Source organism: Anabas testudineus, chromosome 13, assembly GCF_900324465.2.
Source record: "Anabas testudineus chromosome 13, fAnaTes1.2, whole genome shotgun sequence".
Lineage (NCBI taxonomy): Eukaryota > Metazoa > Chordata > Actinopteri > Anabantiformes > Anabantidae > Anabas > Anabas testudineus.
In genome coordinates, this window is record NC_046622.1 from 23,165,456 (window position 1) to 23,189,694 (window position 24,239).

Here is a 24,239-nt window from a genome sequence, read left to right on the forward strand (position 1 = left end):
ATTTTTGATCTGCAGTTTATTACACGAACCTAGAATTGGGGGATTTTGTGCTGCTGCCCAAATGTTATCAGAATTCTAAAACTTACCATGACCAGACGGGTAAAAAGTATAACAAAGTTTCATTGTTGTTATGTTTGAAGGTTTCTAATCCTGATGGAGACTTGCGCCACACCCTGCTTAACTCTTCTATCTTGGAACATCCCAGAGCTCTGGTTTTACTTCCTGGAGAGAGGTAAATCACACGCGCGCGCACACACACACACACACACACACAAACACAGATTTATAATTCTATTGTTTGTGCCAATATGTCATTTATTTAAGAAGGTGACATAAAAATAATAGTTCATAATAATTAGGTCATAAATTTTATCGATCCTTCATCAATTTTACCTTCCTACATTTGGTTGTTATTGGGTGAGTACATACAGTAGATATGAATGTTATTAAACTTCCCTGCTTTCACTTGGTCCATACATTGCGATGACAAGATATTTCAAGCTATTCAAATTAGAATTTTATAACAGAAAGAATAAAAACGGACCCTTTTTATAGTCCAATCAACAAATTTAGATATATAATCAAACATGTCCTCACTCACGTGTGCACTAAGACATAAACATAACAACGATAGACAGGCTAATAGCATTTATTAGACAGAATTTAGTGAAAGTTCCAGTTAAATCTTCCCACAGTCTCATGTTCTGGACTGACTGGGGGGATCGAGCAGCTGGTGTTTATCGGAGTTACATGGATGGAACCAATGTGTCTTGCATCGTGTCGGAGGGTGTCCGCTGGCCCAACGGGATCACAGCTGATGACAACTGGCTTTATTGGACAGAGGCCTACAGCGACCGCATAGAGAGGGCTGACTTTAATGGGGCCCGAAGGAGCGTGCTCATGGAGGGGCTGCCCCACCCATATGCCATCGCTGTCTTCAAGGTGAGCCTGTGTGTCCCCTTTATGTACATTTCAAAAATGCCTGTCTTTAGACTTTCCTACACTGCTTAATTACTTTGTGTGCTTTTCAGAATGATTTATACTGGGATGACTGGTCCAAAATGGGAATATTCAAAGCTCCAAAAGCTGGTTCCCAGAGCAATGAGCTGATTGTTGGCAGACTAACTGGAGTCATGGACCTCAAGATCTTCTATAAAGGGAAGAATCGAGGTGAGGAATCAAGATCGAGGTCAAAAGCTTAGCTCAAAAGCTTAGCTGAAATGTTAGGAGTTCAATCCGAGAAAAATGTAATTGTAAGTGCAGTAATTGGGTCCAAATCAGAGTTCAGTTTAAGTTGGTTTTAATGAAGATAGCAAGGTTGATATCACTACCTCAACAGTGCCGCGTCGGTATCTAAACTGAGGGTTTTTGTCACTCAGGCCATAATGCCTGTGCCGACCAGCCCTGCAGCCTGTTGTGCCTGCCTCGGCCTGGCCACCGACACACCTGCGTCTGCCCTGATGGTGCTCCTACTGTAACCATGCCAAATGGTGAGGTGCAGTGCCAGTGTCCCACCGGCTACCAGCTCCGAAACAACACCTGCGTCAAGACTGGTAAGCTAACAGAGCAGGACTTTTCAGCATAGTAGCGGTCGTCTGCTTGCAAGATGCCAGTTTGTCAGGTCCTTCATCTCAGGGTGAACTAGCACATTGATTAGTGGTTGCATGTGGTCTTTTATTTCTTCCAATCAGAGCACAGCTGCTTACCCAATCAGTATCGCTGCTCCAACGGCCGCTGCATTAGCAGCATCTGGAAGTGTGATAGCGACAACGATTGTGGAGACATGAGTGATGAACAGGAGTGTCGTAAGTATTCAGCCAGGCAGTGATGTCTGTTGGTAAATGAAACGTACACACAGTAATTCTTATTTTGTGTTCTTTCCACTACAAGCCACTGTGACGTGTGATCCATCCAACCAGTTCCACTGTGTGGCCTCAGGATCCTGCATCCCCCTGGCCTTCAAATGTGACCATGAAGATGACTGTGGAGACAACAGTGACGAAGAGCACTGTGGTAGGATGTGCTGTAACACAATATCAAAAATATTCTATTGTAGTACTTGTTTAGTCAGAAAATGTGCTGAATAGAAAAATGAATATATTGTTAAAGTGTTGTTGCTACATTTCTTAGAGTCTCACCAATGTGGCCCTGGGGAGTTCACATGTGCACGAGGTGTTTGCATTCGTGAGGTGTGGCGCTGCGATGGAGACAACGACTGCAGAGACTGGTCAGACGAGACCAACTGCACAGGTTACTGACCACACAATACATCCTAAATACACTATAGTATCGTTTTTATTTCCTTGTTGATATACACGTCCACTTCTTTGTATGTCATTTACAGTGGTAGGAAATTACAGAATATTTGCTCATCCAACCATGTCAAAGTGCACTGTCATCTTTGTAATTATTACTTTTATCACCTTCTCAAACCTGTTAATCTCTTTGTGTTTGTTCCTAGTGGGCCACCATACATGTGAGCCAAATAGCTTCCAGTGTCACACAGGTCACTGTATACCACAGCGTTGGACGTGTGATGGGGATGACGACTGTCAGGATGACTCGGATGAAGACCCTCAGTTCTGTGGTAGGTGGATAGCACACACAAGTTTACACACATGATCACTTTAGAAAGGACTCGGGCCGCTTTAGTTGTTCTACGGAAAGGTTTCACCAGTCTCAGGTCTCGTGCACTTTGAAGCAAGCTTTCATGAAGTTGCCTCTCAGTGTTTGACTGCATTTATTTTTCCTTCCACCCTCCTGAAGACAAGGGTGCTATTAACCAGACAGATCATGAGCAGTGTCTGGTGTTCACTACACAATGGAGCTAATAATTGGCAGTGTTCTTTAAATGCTGGTTGTTTAACTTCAAGCAGGCTGGAGTTTTTGGAGTTTGTGATGTATCTGTGTGTTTCCAGAGGGATCTCGTTGCAAAGGGTTCCTATGCTCCAATGATACTTGCCTGCCATCCACTGCCCATTGCAACGGCATCCGCGAGTGTCCAGACGGCGCTGATGAGAACAACTGTGGTGAGTGATCCCTTTTGTCTTGTTTAGTTTTATGAGATGTACAGCACTGCAGAGACATAAATCCTTCGGGTTTTTACATTTTGTGTTCTTACTTTCTTTCACAAGTCTGTGGTGTCCATTAAATAAACAATTAGCAGGAAACGTGAGTGTTTGTTTTTTTCATCCAAAGATCCCCTGTGTACTCGCTACATGGACTTTGTATGTAAGAACCGCGCCCAGTGTCTGTTTCAGTCTTTGGTTTGTGACGGGATCAAACACTGTGAAGACGGATCTGACGAGGACGCCCAATACGCTGGATGTGGTGAGAAATGATCACATGACTGTACTGTATGCCTTTGCTGATTACAGTAATCTCTTATCCTTTAGTGTGTGGTTGTGCAGTAGCACCTGATGGTTTTGCCATAAATCAAAAGTTTGATTTATGGGAATTAGATCAATGTGTGTTTGGGAAAATGTGTCTTAAGTTGTAGGTGCATGCAGCAAGTCTTCCTGTGATTCACTACCATACAGCGATGATCCAGATCTGCTGTTTTTCAGACTGTACCTTGATCAGTCAAACTATAAATCAACCAGTGACAATGTTTTGCAGATAAGAGCATCACTGACACTGATTCAAACACAGTCAGACAAAACAAGTATATTCAGGCAGTCAGCTGACCTCATTCTTTGGGAACATAATGTTGCTGAACCTAGACCTGACCAATTGCAGCAACCCCAGATCATAGTACTGCCCCAATCCCTTGAGTTCCCTTCGCATTGTGCTTGTAGAAGTGCTCTTAATTTTTCTATGACACACAGCCATGAGTTCTACTGTTCTTAGGCTTTCACCTATTTACTTAGTTCAGTCCAAAAAAAAGCCACTACGGCTTTTTTTTGGACAGGCAATGTACTGTGTGCACTTTCACTGTATTTCTCAATAATGCTATTTTGTCTATTATCCCACTACCAACCACACCTTTGGGATTTAGAGGTGCAGAACACTCACTGCTCAGTTAGGGGCGGATTGTGGGGTCTGAATGTGACATACGAGTCACAGAGCTGTGTCTTAATAAGACTTAAATCAAATTAAATATCTGAATATCACTTATATTGTCACCTAAAGATAATGGAGAAGAGATACAATGTGCTTGTGTGTGTTTTCTGTCAGCTACTCCATCTGAATTTGGCAAAGTGTGTGACGCCTACACCTTCCAGTGCGCCAACAGAGTTTGTGTAAGCCTGGAGTGGAAGTGTGACGGCATGGATGACTGTGGAGATTACTCCGATGAAGCCAACTGTGGTGAGGAGGACGAGTTACCTCACAATAGATAGGATCACATCCAGTGTACACATCACATCCAAGTGTTAACATAAACAGATACAGTTATGTTGCTCTCCTGCAGATTTTTTACTAAAGGTGGGGGGTAACAGTTAGGCAGAAGGAGCTGCAATATGTCATGCTAACTTGTGTTCTGTGTTGCAGCTGCTCCCACTGATGTTCCGGGCTGCTCTAGGTATTTCCAGTACGAGTGTAGAAATGGACGCTGTATTCCCACGTGGTGGAAGTGTGACGGCGAGAACGACTGTGGGGACTGGTCTGATGAGGCCCAGTGTACAGGTACACAGTCAATGTGCAATGAGGTCATTCAACTCTTAGCTTGTGTGTTATCATAAGAGACACGAAACCTTCTTGATAAATGATCACTCACTCGCATTTCCTGCCTTGTAGATGGTGTTACTCCTCACACTGTGCCCTCTGGTCCAGCCACCTGCTCCCCCAACCGTTTCCACTGTGGCTCTGGGGCTTGTATCATCAACACCTGGGTGTGTGACGGCTACGCGGACTGTCCTGATGGCAGCGATGAGTTTGGATGTCCCACAGGTGACACCCCTGCCTTGGTCATGAAATACTGGTCCATACATCATTTGCATGTTTTAATTAATGATTATTATTAAGTAAGAAGAACATTAACATATGAACAATTATATTTGTTTAACGGCAGTTAATGGCTCTGCAACACTTGGTCCAGTACCCACCCAGGCCTCACCTCCACCACCCTTTCCTGGTCGGTGCGCTTTTGGTCAGTTCCTGTGTCACCAACCCCCCCACTGCATTCCTGACTGGCAACGCTGTGACGGACAGGTCCACTGCCAAGACAACTCTGATGAAGCTGGCTGTCGTGAGTGTCCCCTGTCTTGCCATGTACATGTATTTGAACTAATAAATACAGATCGCGGAACTGTTGTTTCCTGTATTGAAAACATTCACAGCGATTGCATTTGTGGGTTTGATTTATACTGTACTCACATGAAGCATCTGCTGATGTAAATCATGCCTGACAAAAAGCAATCTCAGAAGACCCCTGATCAAAAGTGATTGACTGAGCAGCTTGAGCAGCTTTTTTGCTCATTGTTGTAGATAAAAAATCTATCATGGTATCCCTGACAGGATGATGTCAGGGTGGCTGTCTGCCAACTTAAGCTCAGTGGAAGCTGGATGAAGGAGCAGATAAACGTGAAAGTAAATCTAACAGAATAACATTAACCAAAGAAAAGTTACCTTATGGAGTGGCCTAGTCAAAAACCAGACCTAGAGCTGTTCACACCAGACATCCTAGGAATTTGTCTGACCTGAAGCAGTTCTGTGAAAAGGAAAAGTACAAAGTTCCTTTAAACATAATGGGTATTGTTGCCAAGGCTAATGGCTTTGTTCATAAAGACACAAAAGATTACAAGTGTTTGTATGTTTTTAGCTGATGCACATTGCGTTTGTCTGTACTGGCGACTTAGATGAAGATCAGATCACATTTTATGATCAGTTCAGGCAGAAAACCAGATGATTCCAACTGTTACAGTGTAGCATAACACTAGAAAAGCAATATAAACATGGTCTGTTTCTCACTACACCTCTTCTTCCTTTTGTTTCTCCAACCATGTCTGTTCAGCCACCCATGGGCCTCTCTCCTGTGTGAACGGGACTCGCTGTTCTGATGGTGAAGCTTGCGTGCTGGACAGTGAGAGGTGTGACGGCTTTCTGGACTGCTCTGACCACAGCGATGAGGACAACTGTACCGGTAGGTTCGCACTTGAGTTAAAGTCTGCTTAAATAAGTCTGCAATAAATACATTTCTGGACATAGCAGGTGGTGCAAAGTGTTTTTAGCCTTTAAAGAAACTAATTTAAACCAGTAAAAGAAAACTGCTTCACATTAAGAACAATGCCAGTCGTGCCAGTCAAGCTCCCCAAACAGCTGAAAGTTCCTGGTACTTTTGTTCCCAGGGGTAAAACCCAGAAACCTTCCCTTGAAAAGTCCTTTTACTACATTGTGATGAGCATTTCCATAGTAGGGACAAAGCCCCTGGGAAGATTAAACAAATTAACCCCCCATCTCCTAACTCTCTGCACTCCTGACACATCTCTACTGAGTGCATTCATATTCAAATGACAATTACAGCTATAATCCAAAGACTATTGTTTTATTGTAGCAAGCAAAATACATCACCCCATAGCTCAGTTAGGTTTTAAAATGCAAGTGTGAGATGCTAGGGGGTATCTGACCAATCAGAGCCACAATGCAAATCTCACCTTGATAGTTTCTAATGCTTTAGGAACCACTGCTAAACTGACCAGGGACTTTTTTGGAAGGTAAAACTATGACTTAAAACTAATTTTAGGTTTGTCTATTGTGAATGTATCTAGAGGAACTAAGTTCATAAATGTTCCTAGACCTGGGGAAAAACCCTTTTGGTAGAAAAAGGCCTACTGTAATTTCAAAGCAGTACAATATTGCCACCTGCTGGTTGTCAGTGTAAATTTTAGACATGGAACACAGTAAAACTGACCCAATCGAAACCTCTCTCTATCTTTCTCTCACTTGCAGTTGACACTTCGGCCTTTAAAGTCCAGAATCTCCAGTGGACACCAGACTTTTTGGGTGGCATCACTCTGACCTGGTCTCGTCCCAAGAACCTTCCGCTCAACTCGTGCTACTTCATTATCTACTACAGGTAGACACCTCTTTGCCATCAGTACCCAGTAATAAGAAATAATAATACATTAATTTATTTAGCACTTTTCTAAACATATGTTACAAAATGCTTCACATAAGAGACAAAAAACACATGTAGCCCAACAAGACCCACTTGAGCAAGCACTAGGAACAGTGGAGAAGAAAAACTCGCCTGCCACACAACCGGTCGAGGTTGGGGGGCATGTTTTAAAAGAGAGATTTTAAAGATTTTACTGAGTCAGCTGATCTTATTTCCTAAGGTACATATGCCTAAGGATATGTGGAATCACTGCTCTCCTGATAAATTGTTGTTCAGCCAGTAATATCACAGGTGTACCCCTCCCCTCCTCCCTGCCAAGAATAATATTCAATGCAGGACACAGGCACCACTGGATAAGGCTATTGATGCATCGATGTCTCATCTGTGAACTCTTTTGTCTTCAGACTTGTGGGCACGCAGCAATGGACCAGTATGGACACTCACAGCAACAAGACCAGCTACAAACTGACTGTGCTGAAACCAGATACAACCTATCACGTTAAGGTGCTCACACAGTGTCTCAACAAGCTGCACAAAACCAATGAGGTGATCGTGGTCAGGACGCCCGAGGGAGGTGAGCAACACAAGATCTGTGCACAGGAGGATTATTTACTGTAATTAGTGAGCCTAAAACCAACAATTGAAATTTAATGAACACTGTCATCATATTTGTCTGGAAAACTGTAATGTTGTGTAAAATGTAAATAAAACTTGATTGGAAATAGTACAAAAACAATATATCAGAAGTTGAAAGTGAGACATTTGAGTTATTTTGAAAAGTCTTTTCTCATTTGAAGTTTGATTTCAGCAGCATGTTTCAAAAAAAGTTGGGACAGACAGAAAAAAATGTAAATGTGTAATGTTAAAAAAAAAAGGCTCATGGCTGGGTATAAAAAAACATCTCAGAGAGGCTGAGTCTGTCAGTCGTACAGATTAGGAGTATGATCCATGTGTGTTCTATATGTGTGTGCTGCACAGTGCCTGACCCTCCCAGGAACCTGCAGCTGTCTTGCGATAACAGTGAGGATGGAAAGGTGGAGGTTTCCTGGAGTCCTCCAGACAAAGCACACGGCCTCGTCAGGGAGTACCTCGTGAGTGTCACATTTTCATGCAGATTAATTAGTAGGACAAGTGACCTGCTGTCTTCCTCATTATTGCTGTGCAGGTTGGATGGAGAATTATTAGAATTTTATAGTTTAATATTTATTTTGCACTCTCAGACTGTTCATCTAGTTATTGTTAATCCTTTAACAAAGCCTTACTAGTTTGGTTATTATTCTATATATCATGTTGAATTTCACACTGTTGTTTAGGTAGAAAAAAAAAGTATGTGAAGCTTTTTGCAATTTCATGGGTTTTCGGCATTAATATGTCATAAAACATGATCTGATCTTGATCTAAGTCAAGAGTATTAACAAATATAATGTACCTAAAATAATAACACAAAAAAATCTGATCTTTCATGTCTTTGTTGAGAACAACCATAAAAACCTCATAGTACCATGTATTAGGATACCCGGAAGAAAATAGGTTTGGAGATGTGGACTAGAGCTACTGTCACTGACAAATACCACTCAGAGTGGGCGTCAAGTCCAGTCTAAATGACCCCAAGAGCACAACAAATACTCATTAATGAGGTAAAGAAACAACCCTAAGTGACAGCCAAAGATATCACTGGAACTGACTAACATCTGTGTTCATGAGTCTATAGAAGGTAAAACATTGAACTCACAGGTTGTCTATGGCAGGACACCAAGAAGGAAGCTGCTGCTTATTAAAAAGAACATTGCTGCACGCACATACTTTCTCTTTCCACTGTAATTTGCACACAGCTGTTCTGTCCCACTCTGAGAAAATTTTAGATTGGGGTTAGGCATTTAGTAATGTGAGTTAAGGGAGGGGCTCTGGAGAATCTATGTCGGGATGTCCTTACAACCATATAAAGACCAGTTTGTGTCTTTTCCATACCAGGTTGAGTACAGTGAGCGTGGACATCTTGATTGGATGTCACAGAGATGCACCACAAACAGAACAGAGGTGAAGGAGCTACAACCAGACACCCTGTACAGCTTCAGGGTAAGACACACACAGGTCCTTTTGCGTCAGTGGTGATTGTAGTATTGTGTATGGTGTGTGTAAATGTTGATGTTGCTGTGATGTGATGTTTCCCAGGTGGCAGCAGTAACCAGTCGAGGTGTGGGAAACTGGTCCGAGGTAAAATCCATCACTCCTAAGAAAGGTAAGAAGTTCTACCCACAGCATCACATACTCTAGTGCAAAAAGCTCTCCAACACTGCCACCTACTGGTTGGTTAGCATTTTTATACATTCTGCAGTTGGTTCTAACTTGCATTGTATATTTTTATTAATTTAAAAAGTTGTTACATGTTTTACAAGTAAACTCCGTGATAGAAACTCTGAAAGGCTTTTATTGTGAAACTCTTTGAGCTAAACTTGAAGTTCAACTCCAGTCCTGTTCTCTGCTGCAGCTCTGCCTCCTCCATCTGTGAAGGTCGCCAATGTCACCACCAACTCCATGAACATTTCCTGCAGCTTAAAGTCTTCTTATGATGTAGGAGTGCCTCTTTAATTCACCCCTCAACTTTGCCATACAGTGTTCATGTTCTGCCTGTAACTGTGTCTCTCATGTTTCTTCAAGGTGAAACAGTACATTGTGATCCTGTCCTGGCAGTTTGACACTCACGCTAAGGAGAACCACAACTACACTGTAGTTGTAGAACCACACAGAGCGACATTCCTAAAAGGTACTGTACTGTCTCTTAGCGATGTTCCTTTGTCTGGGTACAGTATTTGTTTGCTCTTAATTCAAGTAATACAGTTCTCTTTATCTGGAACTTCCATTTGATGTGTGTTGTCTGTTTCCAGCTACAAACCTGACAGCAGGAACAGTGTATGAAGTGGCTGTGTGGGCTCACACTAGTGTAGGAGACAGTCCCACCACCCTGTTCTATCATCAGACCTCTGGCACCCAGCCAGACCGACCCCTTCTCAAAGCCAAGGCTCTTAACCAAACAGCTGTGGACTGCAGCTGGACCATCAGTGGATCCCCAGCACAGGTACAATAGCTGCATATACTGCAAGTACATCATAATCAAAGAAAAAACATACTATGTGTTGTGTACAGTATATATGCAGATCAGGTGTGCTTGTTTCTCTGGTGGGAAACACTGAGCTGCAGTCTGTTCACAGCTGGTTAAATGCCTTTAGTAACGTGGACACAATTGGGGTCAACATCTGTTAGGTGGAAGACTACAAATTGAAAATGAAAATAAATAAACCTGGTGGTGTGGAGTTAAAAAGGACACTTACCCCACATCTCAAGGCTACATTAGCCAATACTAATTTGACGGTCTCTAACTAAACAGTGAGGTCAAGTTACACTAATGTAGACACCAGATTATGACAAGAATGAAAAATAGACTAAAACGACAACACTTCATTCTGAAAAATGAATGAAAAAGAAGAAGATTCTCTGGTCTAATGAGAGAGAATTGAACTCTGTGGGAAAGAGTTTTCAGTCACCATTGTTTGTAGTACACGGAGCCAGTCTTGATAAGCTTGTCTGGTCTCTTCCTGTGCATTCAGCCTCCTCTACAGATAGAGGCCAGTTCCAGTTCAGTTTATTGTGAAAGTGACCCCCCCTCCAAAGGTATTAGTATTACTGTCCACTCCCTGGATATTTACCAGTCAGGATGAGAGATGCCTTAAAGGACCACACACTTACTAAAGGTACTTTTACTGAACTGCTGTGCTGAGTACAGACTTTTGATGATTTGTTGTATGCCCGTGTGTCTAGGTGTATGGTGTGTTTTATGCCACCTCCTTCCTGGATCTGTATCGAAGTCCGAAGAGTGTGAACACCACTTCTCTCAGTCTCACAGTCACAGTGGACAGTGATGAACAGTATCTCTTCCTGGTGAGCCTTCTGGTTTTTACTGATCATTTTATTGCGCTTAAAAACACCTGATCAAAAGTGTCCTGTCTTAATAAGTTGTGCAAATAAGTGACTGTGTGTGTGTGTGTGTGTGTCTTTAGGTGCGTGTAGTCTCTCCCTTCCAGGGACCTCCCTCTGACTATGGTGTAGTCAAAATGATTCCCAATGAGAGGCTGCCGCCTAGAAACCTCCATCGTGTGCGAGTAGAAAAAACACAGGCCACGCTCAAGTGGCAGCCGCCCTACGACACCCCAAACGCACCTCTGGTACGACACTGCCACTTGATAAATATGTGATGATAAGCATCAGGAACGTAATCGGGAGAATCAGTTATGATAGCTGAATGGAATGATTTGATTATTTGCTCGTCAGGATCAGTTATGCAATTGCTGACATGAAACCGCTGCACTGACAGTTCCCCTAATCTAGTAACTGGATTTTTTGGAGAAACCTGTCGGGTCTTAGATCTAACAGACTTCAACCTGTGTATTTGGAAATATGTTTATTCTTCTAGCAACAGTTGTACATCACTTTTTATTTCAGTCTCATTTAATTTAAATAATAAAACGTTCCCAGCAATGCACATGGATAGTCTCTGTGGATCATCTTCATCCAGCTCTGTCATCTGCCAGGATGATGGTGTTATGTTGTATTTTGATGATACACAAAATACACAGACATAATCTAGTTTAATGTGTGTTTGTGCGTTTATGTGTGTCCGTAGACTTATGTGATCCATGTGCGGGATATGATCCGTAAGCAGGAGCAGGACTACAAGCTGATCACACAGAACAACACAGTAGAGTACCTGCTGAAAGGCCTGGAGCCCGGAGGACGATACAGTGTCTCAGTCCGCCTGCGCAACATGAGCAAGGATGCTAGCTTCACTCTGAGCACAGGTTACACAAACACACACACATACACTAGAAATTCATGATATACTGTATTGTAAAAATTTAAATACATTTCTAAAAGCATTTACTGAACGTTTTTTTTTTTTTTTTCATCGTTAAATAGTTTTAGTTTTCACAGTTAAAGTCAATCAAGATAAATAGAAATACTTCTTGAATGTGGCCCTAGTTACAAAATCTGTTTGACCATGTATAAAGTTACTTGTGGTGGGTAAATTGATCACGTTCCCTTCAAGATGTATAGTGCCGCTTGAAAGTTTGTGAATCCTTTTATATGTTCTCTCATCTCTCATTCATCGTCATAGGAGGAATTTTAGCCTGTTCCTCTCTGCAGAGATCCTGCCACAGCATTTCTGTAGGAATAAGGTCAAAACGTCTGACTGTGCAGTTCTAAAACATTACATTTCTTCTGCTTTTGCCATTGTTTGGTAGACCTGCATATTTAGACCTAAATTATGATACTGCCACTACCACTTTACACATGGGGTACAGCACTGTAAACCGTGTAATGTTTGGTCACCGCCAAACACAACGCTTCTCATTGAAACCAAAATGTTCGACTTTGGTCTCATCCGTCCACAGAATATTCTTCCAGTTCTGGCTTACCCACACTGGCTTAAGCAAACTGTATATGAGCAGCAGTGTTGAATGTTCCTTTGTACATGATCTGCCTGACATGCAAGTGGTGGAGTGAAGACTGTTTAGAAATGATATTGTAGCCCTTTCTAGCCTGCTGAGCAGCAACAACTCTTCTTCTAAGGACATTTTGTTGTGTAAGCCAAGAGCTAAAACTGGATCATTGTGCTACTGCAAGTAGATTGGTGGTAAAGTGTAATGTGTTTGTCTCATTTGGTTAATTGGGGTAGTGTTTATCTAGTTTGAGGATTTCTTTGAAAATCTGATCACATTTTAGATCATATTATGCAGGAATGGAGAGAATACTAAAGGCTTCACAAACTTTCTGTGCAGTACACATCTTTATAAAGTGTTTTCTCCTGTGCTGCAGTTCCACTTCCAGCTCCTGAGGCCCTGAAAATTTTAACAGAGAAAGACCATGTGATCCTCTTCTGGAAAAGTCTGGCAGTCAGAGAGAAGGGCTTCAATGAGAGCAGGGTGAGACACCATTGACCATTATTTTGCATTTTAAACGGATACATTTTTAGTTTTCCACTGTATTGAGATTCTTCTGCTCCACAGTCTATGCATAGCGGGTTATGGGTATTCGCTTTGCTAAATAAAAATGAATAATGTCATAATATTTTGAAACCAGATTTAATCATGGCGTACTGTAGCAGAAGCACAGTGTTATTGAAGATGTTCTGGATTTATGGCTGGTTTAACTGTGTTCTCATTAACCTTCACTGACTTTCTTGAAACACTGCTTACAGGGGTATGAAGTGCATATGTATGACAGTGTGACCAACCAGACCACCTACCTAGGAAACACCACAGAGACCTATTTCCGCATCGCCAGCCTCAAGGCTGGACACAACTACACTTTCTCTGTGCAGGCCCGTTGCCTGCTCAGCAGTCAGTTGTGTGGGGAGCCTGCTCTGTTGCTCTACAACCAGCTGACAGCAGGTACTGGAGCGTACACACGCTAAAACCTGCACCATGCATACTGTACATGGAAAACACAAACCTCCTTCTTACATGAATTCTGTAAATGTTTCCTTGCACTTGCCCAGGAGCCAGTGATGCCTCCCGTGGTGAGGGCCACACAGGGGACATGGCAGCAGTTGTGGTCCCCGTCCTTTTTCTGCTGTTGCTCGGAGTGTGTGGCAGCTTGGTGGCGCTCTACCTTCGACACCGCCGTCTGCAGAACAATTTCACAGCCTTTGCAAACTCCCACTACAACTCTCGCCTGGGCTCTGCCATCTTCTCCTCTGGAGATGAACTGGGTAACAAAGACTTTTTCTTTTTACCTGTTTATAGAATTGAAGAGAAATTGAGAATTGAGAAAACACTTCTTTTTTAAAAATAGTTTTGAAGAAACTAAAGCTAACAGTTAATATGTCTGCTAAGTTAATTCCTGCAAAGGTAGAATCTGATTTAGCTTCTGGATCTGTCCCATAGATCTCTATTGTTGTGCGAAAACTTAAAGACACACTTACAAACATGCACCAGTTTTTTTGTAACGCTGAAGGCAACTCTAGCTGGAAATAATGTTGACCAAGATCTAGGTTGTGGGAAAAATCTAAATAATGAGCTGAAAGACTTAAAAAGTGAAGAAGCTAAAGAGAACTATAGAGTTGTGTGTTTATTTCATCCATTTTTAATATAAAATAACTCCTGTAACAAAAACATCTCCTCCTTTCTGTCCTCTTCCTCTCCAGGTGATGATGATGAAGATGCTCCCATGATCAGTGGCTTCTCAGATGACGTTCCCATGGTCATCGCATAGCATCACATCCCTCCCATTACCAATCTTTTCTCTCTTCCCTTCTGCCCTTCTGCTCCCTCTCCCCTTTCCTCCCCATCACTCCCATTAATGGCTCGGTACGATGGAGTGAAGAGAAAGCGGATGGACACTGAGCCGCCATCCCAAATCTGGTGATGGGCAGCCACCCCGATTAAAAGGAAACGTGAACGTATGAAGAGAGACAGAGATATTTTTCAAATATATGATGCACTTTTTTGGATGCGCAATAACTTATATTTTTACATATATATATACATATATATATATATATATATATATGGGTCAGAAAAGGACTGGGAGTAGGGGGTGGACACTGAAGCAAACTGTGAAGGATTTGAGTTTGTGGAGAGCACCAGGGAAATAGACCCTATTAGTAATGCAAACTCACTATCCATAGGCGGGTCACTGCTTAAAATAAGCATCCAGAGACTGGAGTATAGAATGCAAAAAAACACACACATAAAATATATAGACATGCTGTATACAAATGGTACAAATAACAAACCATCAGAGTAGTAATAGTTACATATTGTGCTGATAGTACAGTGTGTACTATAGCATCATATGCAACACTGGTTCCCAGTGCGAGAGAGTTAACTGTAGATCATGTTTCATTGTTTAGAGCGTCTGAATGTTTAGTGTCTTTGATCACCAGTTTGGAAACTATTGATTCTTACAAACGTATTAACAAAGTCTTTAACACTTCAGCTCAACCAAACAGATCAGTGACTGGGCTGACCAGTTGCACCATGTGGTGTCCCCACAGACACTTTTATTTTCCACCACCAGCTCACTGTTGGATGTCTTTATGTAGATACATGAACCATGGCAGGAGAAAATTTGTGGCTTTGAGGGGAAAAGAGTCACACGCAGCATTGCGATCATCATTGTTTGTAAATATTGGCTTTTAATATGTCCTTTTTCCTTGTAATGCTGCACCATATCATTCTGTAAAATGTGTGTGTGTGTTTTTTTTTAATCATTCAGGATTATAAAGTTTTCCCCCAGCGTTTTGCCATAGCTGTAGTCATATAGGAAGTGTGTTTGGTGTTCTCAGGGAACTGTGTCGGCACACACACCAGTGCAGCAACACCATCACCCCTATGGCTTAGGCGGTACTGTCCATCTGGTCTTTGAAGAGGTACTGGATCAGATGTTGTGGAATGACTGGGAGATGATGAGAATATCCAAAATCAAAGAGGTCAGAAGTTGTGTGCTGTTTCCTGCCATTCTGTGTTTGATACCAGTTTCAATGTAGTTTAATTCTGTCAGACTATAAACCCTGTTGTGAAAATCACTCTGCGTCTGCGAATTTCGGCCCATGTATCATCACCTGTGCCGGCACAGGGCGTGCTGGGACGGCACTGGTGACTGCCATTTATTTCCTTGTTTACTTCCTTATGAACACTGTCCTGAACAACATCAAAACTGCACATTGGCGATTTCGCTGGCATAAACAGAGGCTGTGCAGGACGGTGTTTAGATACACTGGGACAGCAGTCAGCAGCACCATCCCAACGCACTGACACACGTGTGGTGGCACACTAGAGGACGTTACATCAAGTGATATTTACAACATTTATAAAACACCATCAGGTGAAACAAAACTAGCTTAAAACCTCAAACACTGAGCAGCAGGGAAAAGGAGACAAATGATGACCTTCTTGGCTTTTAAAGAAGAGTCAGCTTCAGGTTTACACAAAGATTTAAAGGGTTAATTCTGCCCAAAAACATACCTTTGTTCATCTTGAGTAGTATCTAGTTGCACAAGCTGGTTTTATTTGCCCAGGTTTTCAGACATCAGTTGATTACATTTCAGAAGCTATGTTTCTTTCCAGAGGCGACTTCATGGATAATTCAGGCCTGACTATGTTACAGCTGAAAGCTTTCATGACCTGTCACACCACAGAGTGGTACAGCATCATGAATGTCCTCATCCTTGTAAAAATGGGTATTACTAGAAACTTGCAGGGACAGTGTGCAGACAGATCAGATTTTTGCTCAATAAATGTACAACCTGCTCATTTACTGCTGAAGAAAAAAGAGTGGACAGGCTGCCAGTACCTGTAGCAGCACTAGCTAATGGGATAACAGTTCTATTTCAGGAATTGTATTTCATACAGCTCTTTATGGAACTTTTCTTTGTATTGTCTTCTGCTAGAAATGACCACTGATGTGATCAAACTGTAATGGAGCGTTTTTCTTCATTTTGTCAGTGAACTGATGACTCAAAACCTGAACCAATAACTCCAAAACTAACTTGATGGCCAGATAATGAAAGCTCTTGTTATTTACTTGGTACCAGTTGAGAGGAGATAGTAACCTGTGAAGATATTATCTCTGTCTCAGAATGAACAGACTCTCACTGTTGCACGTACTTAAATATCAACACAAAAAAAAAAATTAGTCTATAAACTGAGATTTATGTTTTGCTCCTTGGCTTGAGCCATTTGAACTGATGGTGTTCTGCTCTCTGTTGACCTTGTTGTTTTTCTTTTTTTTTTTTTTGTCGACATGTCTTCATGAATGTATTTTATATTTGTATTTGTTTGTTAAGGATCATTATGCTACTATCACCACCTGTGAAATCAATGCACAAACTGTTTTTTTTTCCTGGTTTGATTTCGCCCCTTGCTACAGTGTAGAACAGCCATTCTGTCCGTCAACTGCGGACAATACTGTTAAACTGGATTCTGCAGGCACATTTCCTCAAACGCCAAAATTATTTGCAGAGAGCAGCAAACCTTGTCTTTCAGGTAAAGATATTAACTGCATCATATTATTCCCTAATTCATTAAACAGTGTCTGCACTGACATTTGCAGTTTCCTCAAGACTAGCTTGATTTCACGCAGCTCTTCATGATAAACTTTATTCTTTATGTTTCTTGGCCTTAAAAACAGATTTTTCTGGCATTGATGCCGTTTTATTTGCTCTGTGGAGTTTCTGTTATGCCACATAATGCCTTATTAGAACACATTGGGTTTCTAAGTAATGTAATGTTTGTATGATAGAACACAAGTGTGCATGTATGCATACACTCACATACACACACTTCCCATACACAAAGCTAAGGAGTCCTGAGAATAGGTTCCTGTTTGGGCATTTGGTTAATTTTGTCAAATCACTGCTTCTCTCTGTGTCAGCTGCTGTAGCTGGCCACTTAGTCTGTTTTTAGTCAGGTTTTACACATGTACAAAGTATACTTATTTGTTTTTATGTGACTGTTTGCTCCCCATTTATCTTAATGTTGAATCTTGTCAAATAATTTGCTTCAAAATGTTATTTGGCACAGAGTTTAATCCTGTTGGACTTGGCCATGTTTTAAAGTGTTGATGTCTTGCTTGCTTATGTTGAAGGTTGCAAGAAAAAATTGATGTTTGGAAAAGCAGTTTGAGGTGTTTTAAAAGACCACTTATACTGAAATAAACCTGCAAAAAATGAAACCTGCATACTTTCATTGATTTTATCTGAGACATCAGGCATATAAATATATGAACATTCCTCCAAAAGCGAACATTTCTGTGTGGTGGCCCCTGCTGTGAGCTTTTTAGCAATGTTTTGTCAGCTCGTGTCACCTGACTGAGGTTTTGAGTTCCTGTTGGCCGCAAGTGGGCTCCGTGACTAATTCTTGCTCTCTCCTCCTGCAGGACTCCATGAACCAAGTTGCAGCTTTAGTTCTTTTCATTTGTCTTTTTTTTTGGATCTTATATCACGTTCATGATCACACACACTCCTCACATTACTGATCCCACTGCAATCCACACCTCTTAACCTTTGGTCTTTGGTTTTACTAATTGCAGTTCTGTTTAGTAAATTAGTATCTGGTCTCTGTCATTCTGTCATGGCCTAGAGCCAGGTTGTGACAAGTGGGGGCTCATTTGGGATTTGAACCAAGGTCACAGTGCTCATTTTAAACCTGTGGTCAGACAAAGATAGAGCTGTTTGGCCAAGGTCATATACTGTTCGGAGGAAGAAGGCTGAGGACTCACACACAACTGTGATGTTTGTTTCTAGAAACTTGAGGCACAGCCATATTTATAGCCAGTGAACAATGGTTGCAAGTTGGTACCTGAAAAATCTTCTGATGAGTTCATCAAACCCACCTTAGTGTCGTCTCAACATGTGTTTCGAAGGATGAAACTCAAAACGATCAAACAAATTTACTTGCTCACTGCCACAAATGTGATTTAATTTGATTTCTGACATGTGAATAAAGCAAAAACCGGACTTGTAAGTGTACCAGTTGTCACAATCTTTAAATGACACCATAGTGAAGGACATTTAATGCAAATATACTGCTAAAACTGCTATACCCAAGCTCCCACAAAATAATATACCACAGTATATATACCGCATATAATACTCTCTGCTCTTCCTGGAGGATTGGAGCTGTGTCTTGTAGCTGGGAAATGATGGAGACAGCTGAAGTCTGATGAATTGTCGTAGGACATCTAAAGTAAGCGAGAAGCAAGCTAGGCTTCTGGTCTGTCTTCAAAAAGATGAGGATCATCATTGGCCAATATCTTCCCCCAGCTCCAGCTCTTTTCATATTGAGAAGAGGTGCACCAGCATTATGTTGTAAAGTAATAGAGTGCCACTTCATCTGAATGAAACACTGTCAACTATACAGTGGTTTAACAATTTTTTAAGTAATAGTGCATCAGCTGCAGTCAAATTAGAACTAGCCATTTTGTTAGTGCTTTTTGTTATATTGAGTCACAATTAACAAGGTCAAGTAAAAAAAAACTCTCCAATTGATTGATTTAACACCACACAGTAACACCGTCATCTACTGCAGCTGACCAAACAACAATTTCCCCAAGCAGATCAATAAGGTATGTCATTATTTCTAGTTCTTGAAGACATTTCACCTTCCATCTAGAAGGCTTCATCAGATCAGAGAAGCAAAGTATCCGCTCATCCGAAGCACATACTGTACAAGCTCAACTGTGAAGCATGGTGAAGGTAGTGCCAGGCCATGGCAAAGAGTTGAAAGTAAAATGAGGTTTGTACGGCAACACCATCTCACTTTTTTTAAAAATGATAGCATTTGGTTTAAGCCAAGTTTCACATAAATGAAATCACTTCCAGACTTCACTGGGGAGCTAGCGGTTGGATAGTGTAGTGGTAAGATCGCTGCCCTTCAGGTAGGAGGCTGTGGTCTACCTCCAGTAGGGGTCCTTAGGCAGGACCTCCTCACGCTTACTCTGCCTTTGACTTGTACTTCGTAAGTCACTTTGAAGTGTCTGCTAAATGTAAGAATCAGCTCATTTGTTGGTGAGGTTTGGTAAACAGTGATCTGATATTTGTAACTCGAGGAATCTTGATAATGCTCAGTTATGTTCAGTAAGAGGAAATGTGTGGAGCCACTATTAGAAGCTGCATTCGACGAAACTGGAAATCCTGCATTTCTAGCAGTAATGTTTGGCAGCCAGTGCATTCTGGGATACAATTGTTAGCTTTGGAATTTTCAGCTTCAGTGGATTTTATCAGGTGTTTTGTGAAACACTTCACCACACGTAATAATTCATGACTTTCTCTGTGATTCAGCGAACTTGTGAGTAGACCTGGATATCTGATTAAGGGTCTGCATTGTGACTATTCCCTTTCATAGACATATTAAATAAAGTGGATCCCGAAACTGCACGTCCTATAAACCTAACTCTCTAATCACCTGCTAAGTTAAGAATGACTTTTCAAGTGTTATAGTTTGACAGTGTAGCACTCTCCTACAGAAGGCTGCAGTATAGAGGCCAGATGGGATACTGAGCAGTGCTGCAGCACAAACGTGTTGAGATGGACAAAACATCTTGTCAGTAAAGCAAGGATCCGATTTGATCCATTAAATTATGCCTGAAACTGTCAGTTAAGAAATACTCAACATCAGAAAACAACATTTTACAGTTGTGTCTGTGTCAGCTCTGAAAAAACTAGCAGCTGGAGTTATGAGCTACTCAAAGCAAAAAAGCACTGTTTAGCTGTTCAGGTGATGATATGTGTGAGAGTCAGACAGACACAGTCCCTGTGAAACTAGAGTTCTAGCTCATTCTGTCAGGACGGACAGAAATATCAGACTCTTTAAGAAAGAGTTAGATTTTAATCTAGTGTCATCTAGTGGCCTTTCAAAGAACTGCAGTGATGTTGAGCATCAGCTCAAAAATGAGATTCATGAAATAAAAAATAATAAGTAAAGTCGCCCTTTGTATCTAAGCAGAAGAAAGGAATAATGCCAACGAGACGTGTGTCCACGTAATGAGAAAAGTGAATGTGTCATGCAGTATCGTTAATGACCTGCTGATGAAAGGGGCAAGTACGTGTCAGTGCAAGTTTCCTTTGACCCCACAGAGGTGTTGCATTACTGCAGGATACAGATTGAGCAGTGTGTCTAAAGAGACCCCCTGCGGTTTCAACCAATATCACCCCCTGTGATGCGATCGCAGCGACTGAAGAATTGAGCCATGGAGGGAGGAGCGAAACCTCCCTTATTGGCAGTGAGGAGGGAAGAGGGATAGGTTTCTGTAGCTGAAGATATAGATGTGCATCCCGACTCCAACTCCCCAGCTACTTGCTCCTAAGAGCAGAATTTGTTTGATGTGTGTGTGGTGGGTGTATCACACACGTCTTCCTTTAATCTCTGTCAGAATGCTAGACCTTCCCAGAGAGTCTGCCTGTCAATATGAGCTCACAGTGGTGTCTCACTTACATGTGTGTGTTTCTCTGTGTGGAGATATTCTCACCCCCCCCCACCCCAAAACATTGCCCCTATCCTCTCCTCCTCTCCATTCTCGGAACAAGGCCTCCACTGGACATAAAGGACACATTTGTTCTCAACCTTGTGCCATTGTTCTGCCAATGTTCTACTGTTAATATCCGTTGCAAATCTGCTTACTTTCAGATTCCATCAATAAGGGGTGGGGCGGGGGACAAAGACACGACTATATGGCCCATTCAAGGCACAGAGAAAGGATGCAAACAGAGATTGTCAGTGTGTTTGTTGACTCTAGCAGGGTGCTGACAATGGCAGCAGTGTGAAGCAGCCTGGTGATTGATCAGCCTGATGTTGTGCTGTGTGGGATGGATGGCACACACAGAATTAAACAAAGGTTGAGAGGAAGTGGCATGGTTTAGCTGAGGGATTTAGAGAGGATGAATATAGCTGAAAGGATGCGGTGGGTCTACATGTCCTTCCTGTAATCCATAGATTATTTCAGCATGTGTGATGGTTAAGGCTGACGGGAAAAAAAAAAAAAACACAGCCACCTACAGTGGATTCCTTTTCAGCAAGTCTCCCACAAAATTACAATCTGCAGGCTCTGTGGGAGCTCGTGGGCTGTGTTTCACACACATTTTTTAAAGACCGAGCTGATCGTTGGTTAAAATGTTCATAAATATATAAGCAGGGTAGAAAATGGATAGTGGGAAAAAGAGCAGTTATGTAATTTCATACATGATACTAGTTTACCCGCTAGTTTACATGTGACTCATCCACTGGCCAGCAGCAAGGAATTTGAATTACAATGCTGCGTTGCTAGTTTGTACTTACATTTAGTCATTTGGCAGACGCTTTTATCCAAAATGACATACAAGTCACATTCACGCACACAATGAGCAACTGTGTCGGTGTCTTTCTCAAATCTTTGAAAATCTTCACAGATGAATTTTGTATTTGATAAGAATAGAAACATAATTCTCTTCACTGATCAACTTAATTGTATTTTGTAAATGAAAGCAAATTTAGAGGCTGATCCTGCAGCACACTGAAAAAAACATAGTGCAGAGTATTTAGCCTTGATATATCTTAAGTATCTGAAAGCGAGATTAGGATCAAAGGGAAGTTCTTAATGGGAAGGTGCAGGTGAACGAGACATCAAACAGGTCAGGCCTTGGCGCTGAGTCAGGCTCTAAAATGAGCATTTACAGGAAGTTTCATCACCACTGAGGACAAAGGCGGTCTGTTATCCACCTTTTAAGGTGTAGAGGCTAAGCACACGGCATGAGGACACTCGATCAATATTAAATATAGATTAGAACCACTTAAACACTGCATGAAATGCTATAAGCAGATACTTCAAAATGCACTGCAAGTATCGAAAACATTAACACTGGGACATGAAAAAGGTCTTTGAATGGAGGAACTGGCCTGCGTTTTCTGACAAAGGCTCTTTACTCGACCGCCAGAAGTGGTAAATGTGATCATATTTGCTAATGTCGCCCCACTTGCTGTGGATGCTTTAAGAACAATGGATCCAGTCGTGTGAGCTCTCATTGTGTCTGGTGTCTGTGTAATAAGGGAAGTTCTCCCCGGTGATGAACCCTCATCCATTTAATTTTAGACACTCTTTGTGCCTCCCGGGTAATCTCCTGTGGTTAATGAAAACATAACATGCTGTTAGAGATCCCCATCATCTCCCGGTCAGTGCTGCCAGCCTGCTCCCCCCCCCCTCCATGCTGTTCCACCTCTCTGTCTCCCCTCATTTCCAGAGCTCCTCCCTTGATAGCATACTTGAATATCAGTCAAACGCAGTCTGCTCCCTGTCTCTATGTCCTCTGGGCTTCTTCCATTTTTCCCACTGCTCATCAGCCTCCATTCTCTCATCTTTCTCTCAGCCTACAGTATTCTGCACACATCCACAGTTTGTCCTCCATTTGCACCTGCATCCACACATCTCTTGGCATCTGTCTACTTTCTCCATAATGTCAATACCTGTGCTTTTCCCTTCCCTCGTCCCCTCACCATCAGTCGCTCTCTCTCTTCTCTTATCACCCCCCTGCCTTCCCCCCTTCTCCTGTTTTTTTTTCCTTTTCTGTTTACTGATGCAGTGGCTCATTCAATTTTCCCTGACAGCCCAGTCTGAGGAAGGGAGACTGCCTAGTCCCTCTGAATGCAGCCCGGGAGACATGAAGCCCTGCCAGCTTTCATTGTCATTACTGCGCTATGGTCAAACAGGCAGACACACACATACACACACACAGACGCACACACACACACACACACAAGGAGATAGAAAACCAATAGCAACCATTTGCTTACTTTACTTCACATGATACATGTTATATGGTGCAAAAAAAAAAGCCAAGTTTGGAAGTTCTACATGCAACATTTTAACTTTATAGTTTTAAACAAAATAATTGTCATGGTACATGTTCATGGTAGAGAATCTACTCTACAGCACAAAGTCAGACTACACTTTAGCACTATAGCATTTAAATTTCAAGGTATCTTACTAACTGTCTTTTACCCCTTCTCATCCTCTTTTGTTCTCACCACTGGTTTCACTGGTCTCAGACAAGTCTCCGCAGACACATCATACTCGAGATGATGTGATTTAGTTTTGAGGCTTATGGGATACAGATGAAAGGATACAGATGGAAGTCTTCTGTTGGCTTTTTCCGCTGACGGTGGAATTAGCACTCTGTGGCTTTGCTTCGTACCCCACACTTTATTTACTGTTGCTGGCTTTGATAGCATATAACTTAAGATTGCCACCTCACAAAGAGCCTGAGAGACACAGTGAAGAGGCTGAAGAGAGGGCACTAAACTGAACAACTGATTGCAAGAGCCCTTGCACTGTAATAATTCAAGAAAAGGGGAATTATTATTAACTAAAATAATATACAGGAGTACCACAGGGCTCATGACCTGGTACATTTTTTTTCTCTGACCGGATGTAAGATCTGTTGATATAAGCCTCTGCTATTGGAAAGACAGAATATCAACTTTGTGGTGGTAGTTTTAGGCAATAATGTTACTGTTCCACACCAGGTAAAGACAAAAAGCTTGTAGATCATTGTAGATAATCAATCATTTGATAGATTTCTACATTGTACTGAGTTTTTTATTTTATTTTATTTTTATTTTTTTGTGGCATTTTAAGCCTTTATTTCATAGTTTGT

General features: G+C 41.8%; 1 protein-coding gene across 1 annotated transcript in view; it reads left to right on the forward strand.

Annotated features, from left to right (window-relative positions):
- Positions 1-17,788, forward strand: part of sorl1 (sortilin-related receptor, L(DLR class) A repeats containing) — a 61,985-nt gene extending 44,197 nt beyond the window's left edge. The window contains exons 19-48 of the mRNA XM_026341394.1: positions 141-232; positions 696-942; positions 1,032-1,170; positions 1,380-1,553; positions 1,692-1,805; positions 1,891-2,013; positions 2,131-2,250; positions 2,462-2,587; positions 2,919-3,029; positions 3,199-3,330; positions 4,177-4,308; positions 4,492-4,626; positions 4,738-4,890; positions 5,012-5,188; positions 5,954-6,082; positions 6,889-7,015; positions 7,462-7,631; positions 8,036-8,148; positions 9,029-9,133; positions 9,230-9,296; positions 9,546-9,628; positions 9,716-9,821; positions 9,943-10,133; positions 10,874-10,993; positions 11,113-11,277; positions 11,736-11,910; positions 12,929-13,035; positions 13,311-13,503; positions 13,611-13,823; positions 14,259-17,788. Coding sequence (XP_026197179.1) covers positions 141-232; positions 696-942; positions 1,032-1,170; positions 1,380-1,553; positions 1,692-1,805; positions 1,891-2,013; positions 2,131-2,250; positions 2,462-2,587; positions 2,919-3,029; positions 3,199-3,330; positions 4,177-4,308; positions 4,492-4,626; positions 4,738-4,890; positions 5,012-5,188; positions 5,954-6,082; positions 6,889-7,015; positions 7,462-7,631; positions 8,036-8,148; positions 9,029-9,133; positions 9,230-9,296; positions 9,546-9,628; positions 9,716-9,821; positions 9,943-10,133; positions 10,874-10,993; positions 11,113-11,277; positions 11,736-11,910; positions 12,929-13,035; positions 13,311-13,503; positions 13,611-13,823; positions 14,259-14,326 — 4,107 coding nt within the window. The 3' untranslated portion in view covers positions 14,327-17,788. The remainder of the gene's footprint in view (positions 1-140; positions 233-695; positions 943-1,031; positions 1,171-1,379; positions 1,554-1,691; positions 1,806-1,890; positions 2,014-2,130; positions 2,251-2,461; positions 2,588-2,918; positions 3,030-3,198; positions 3,331-4,176; positions 4,309-4,491; positions 4,627-4,737; positions 4,891-5,011; positions 5,189-5,953; positions 6,083-6,888; positions 7,016-7,461; positions 7,632-8,035; positions 8,149-9,028; positions 9,134-9,229; positions 9,297-9,545; positions 9,629-9,715; positions 9,822-9,942; positions 10,134-10,873; positions 10,994-11,112; positions 11,278-11,735; positions 11,911-12,928; positions 13,036-13,310; positions 13,504-13,610; positions 13,824-14,258) is intronic.
- The last annotated feature ends 6,451 nt before the right edge of the window (positions 17,789-24,239 follow it).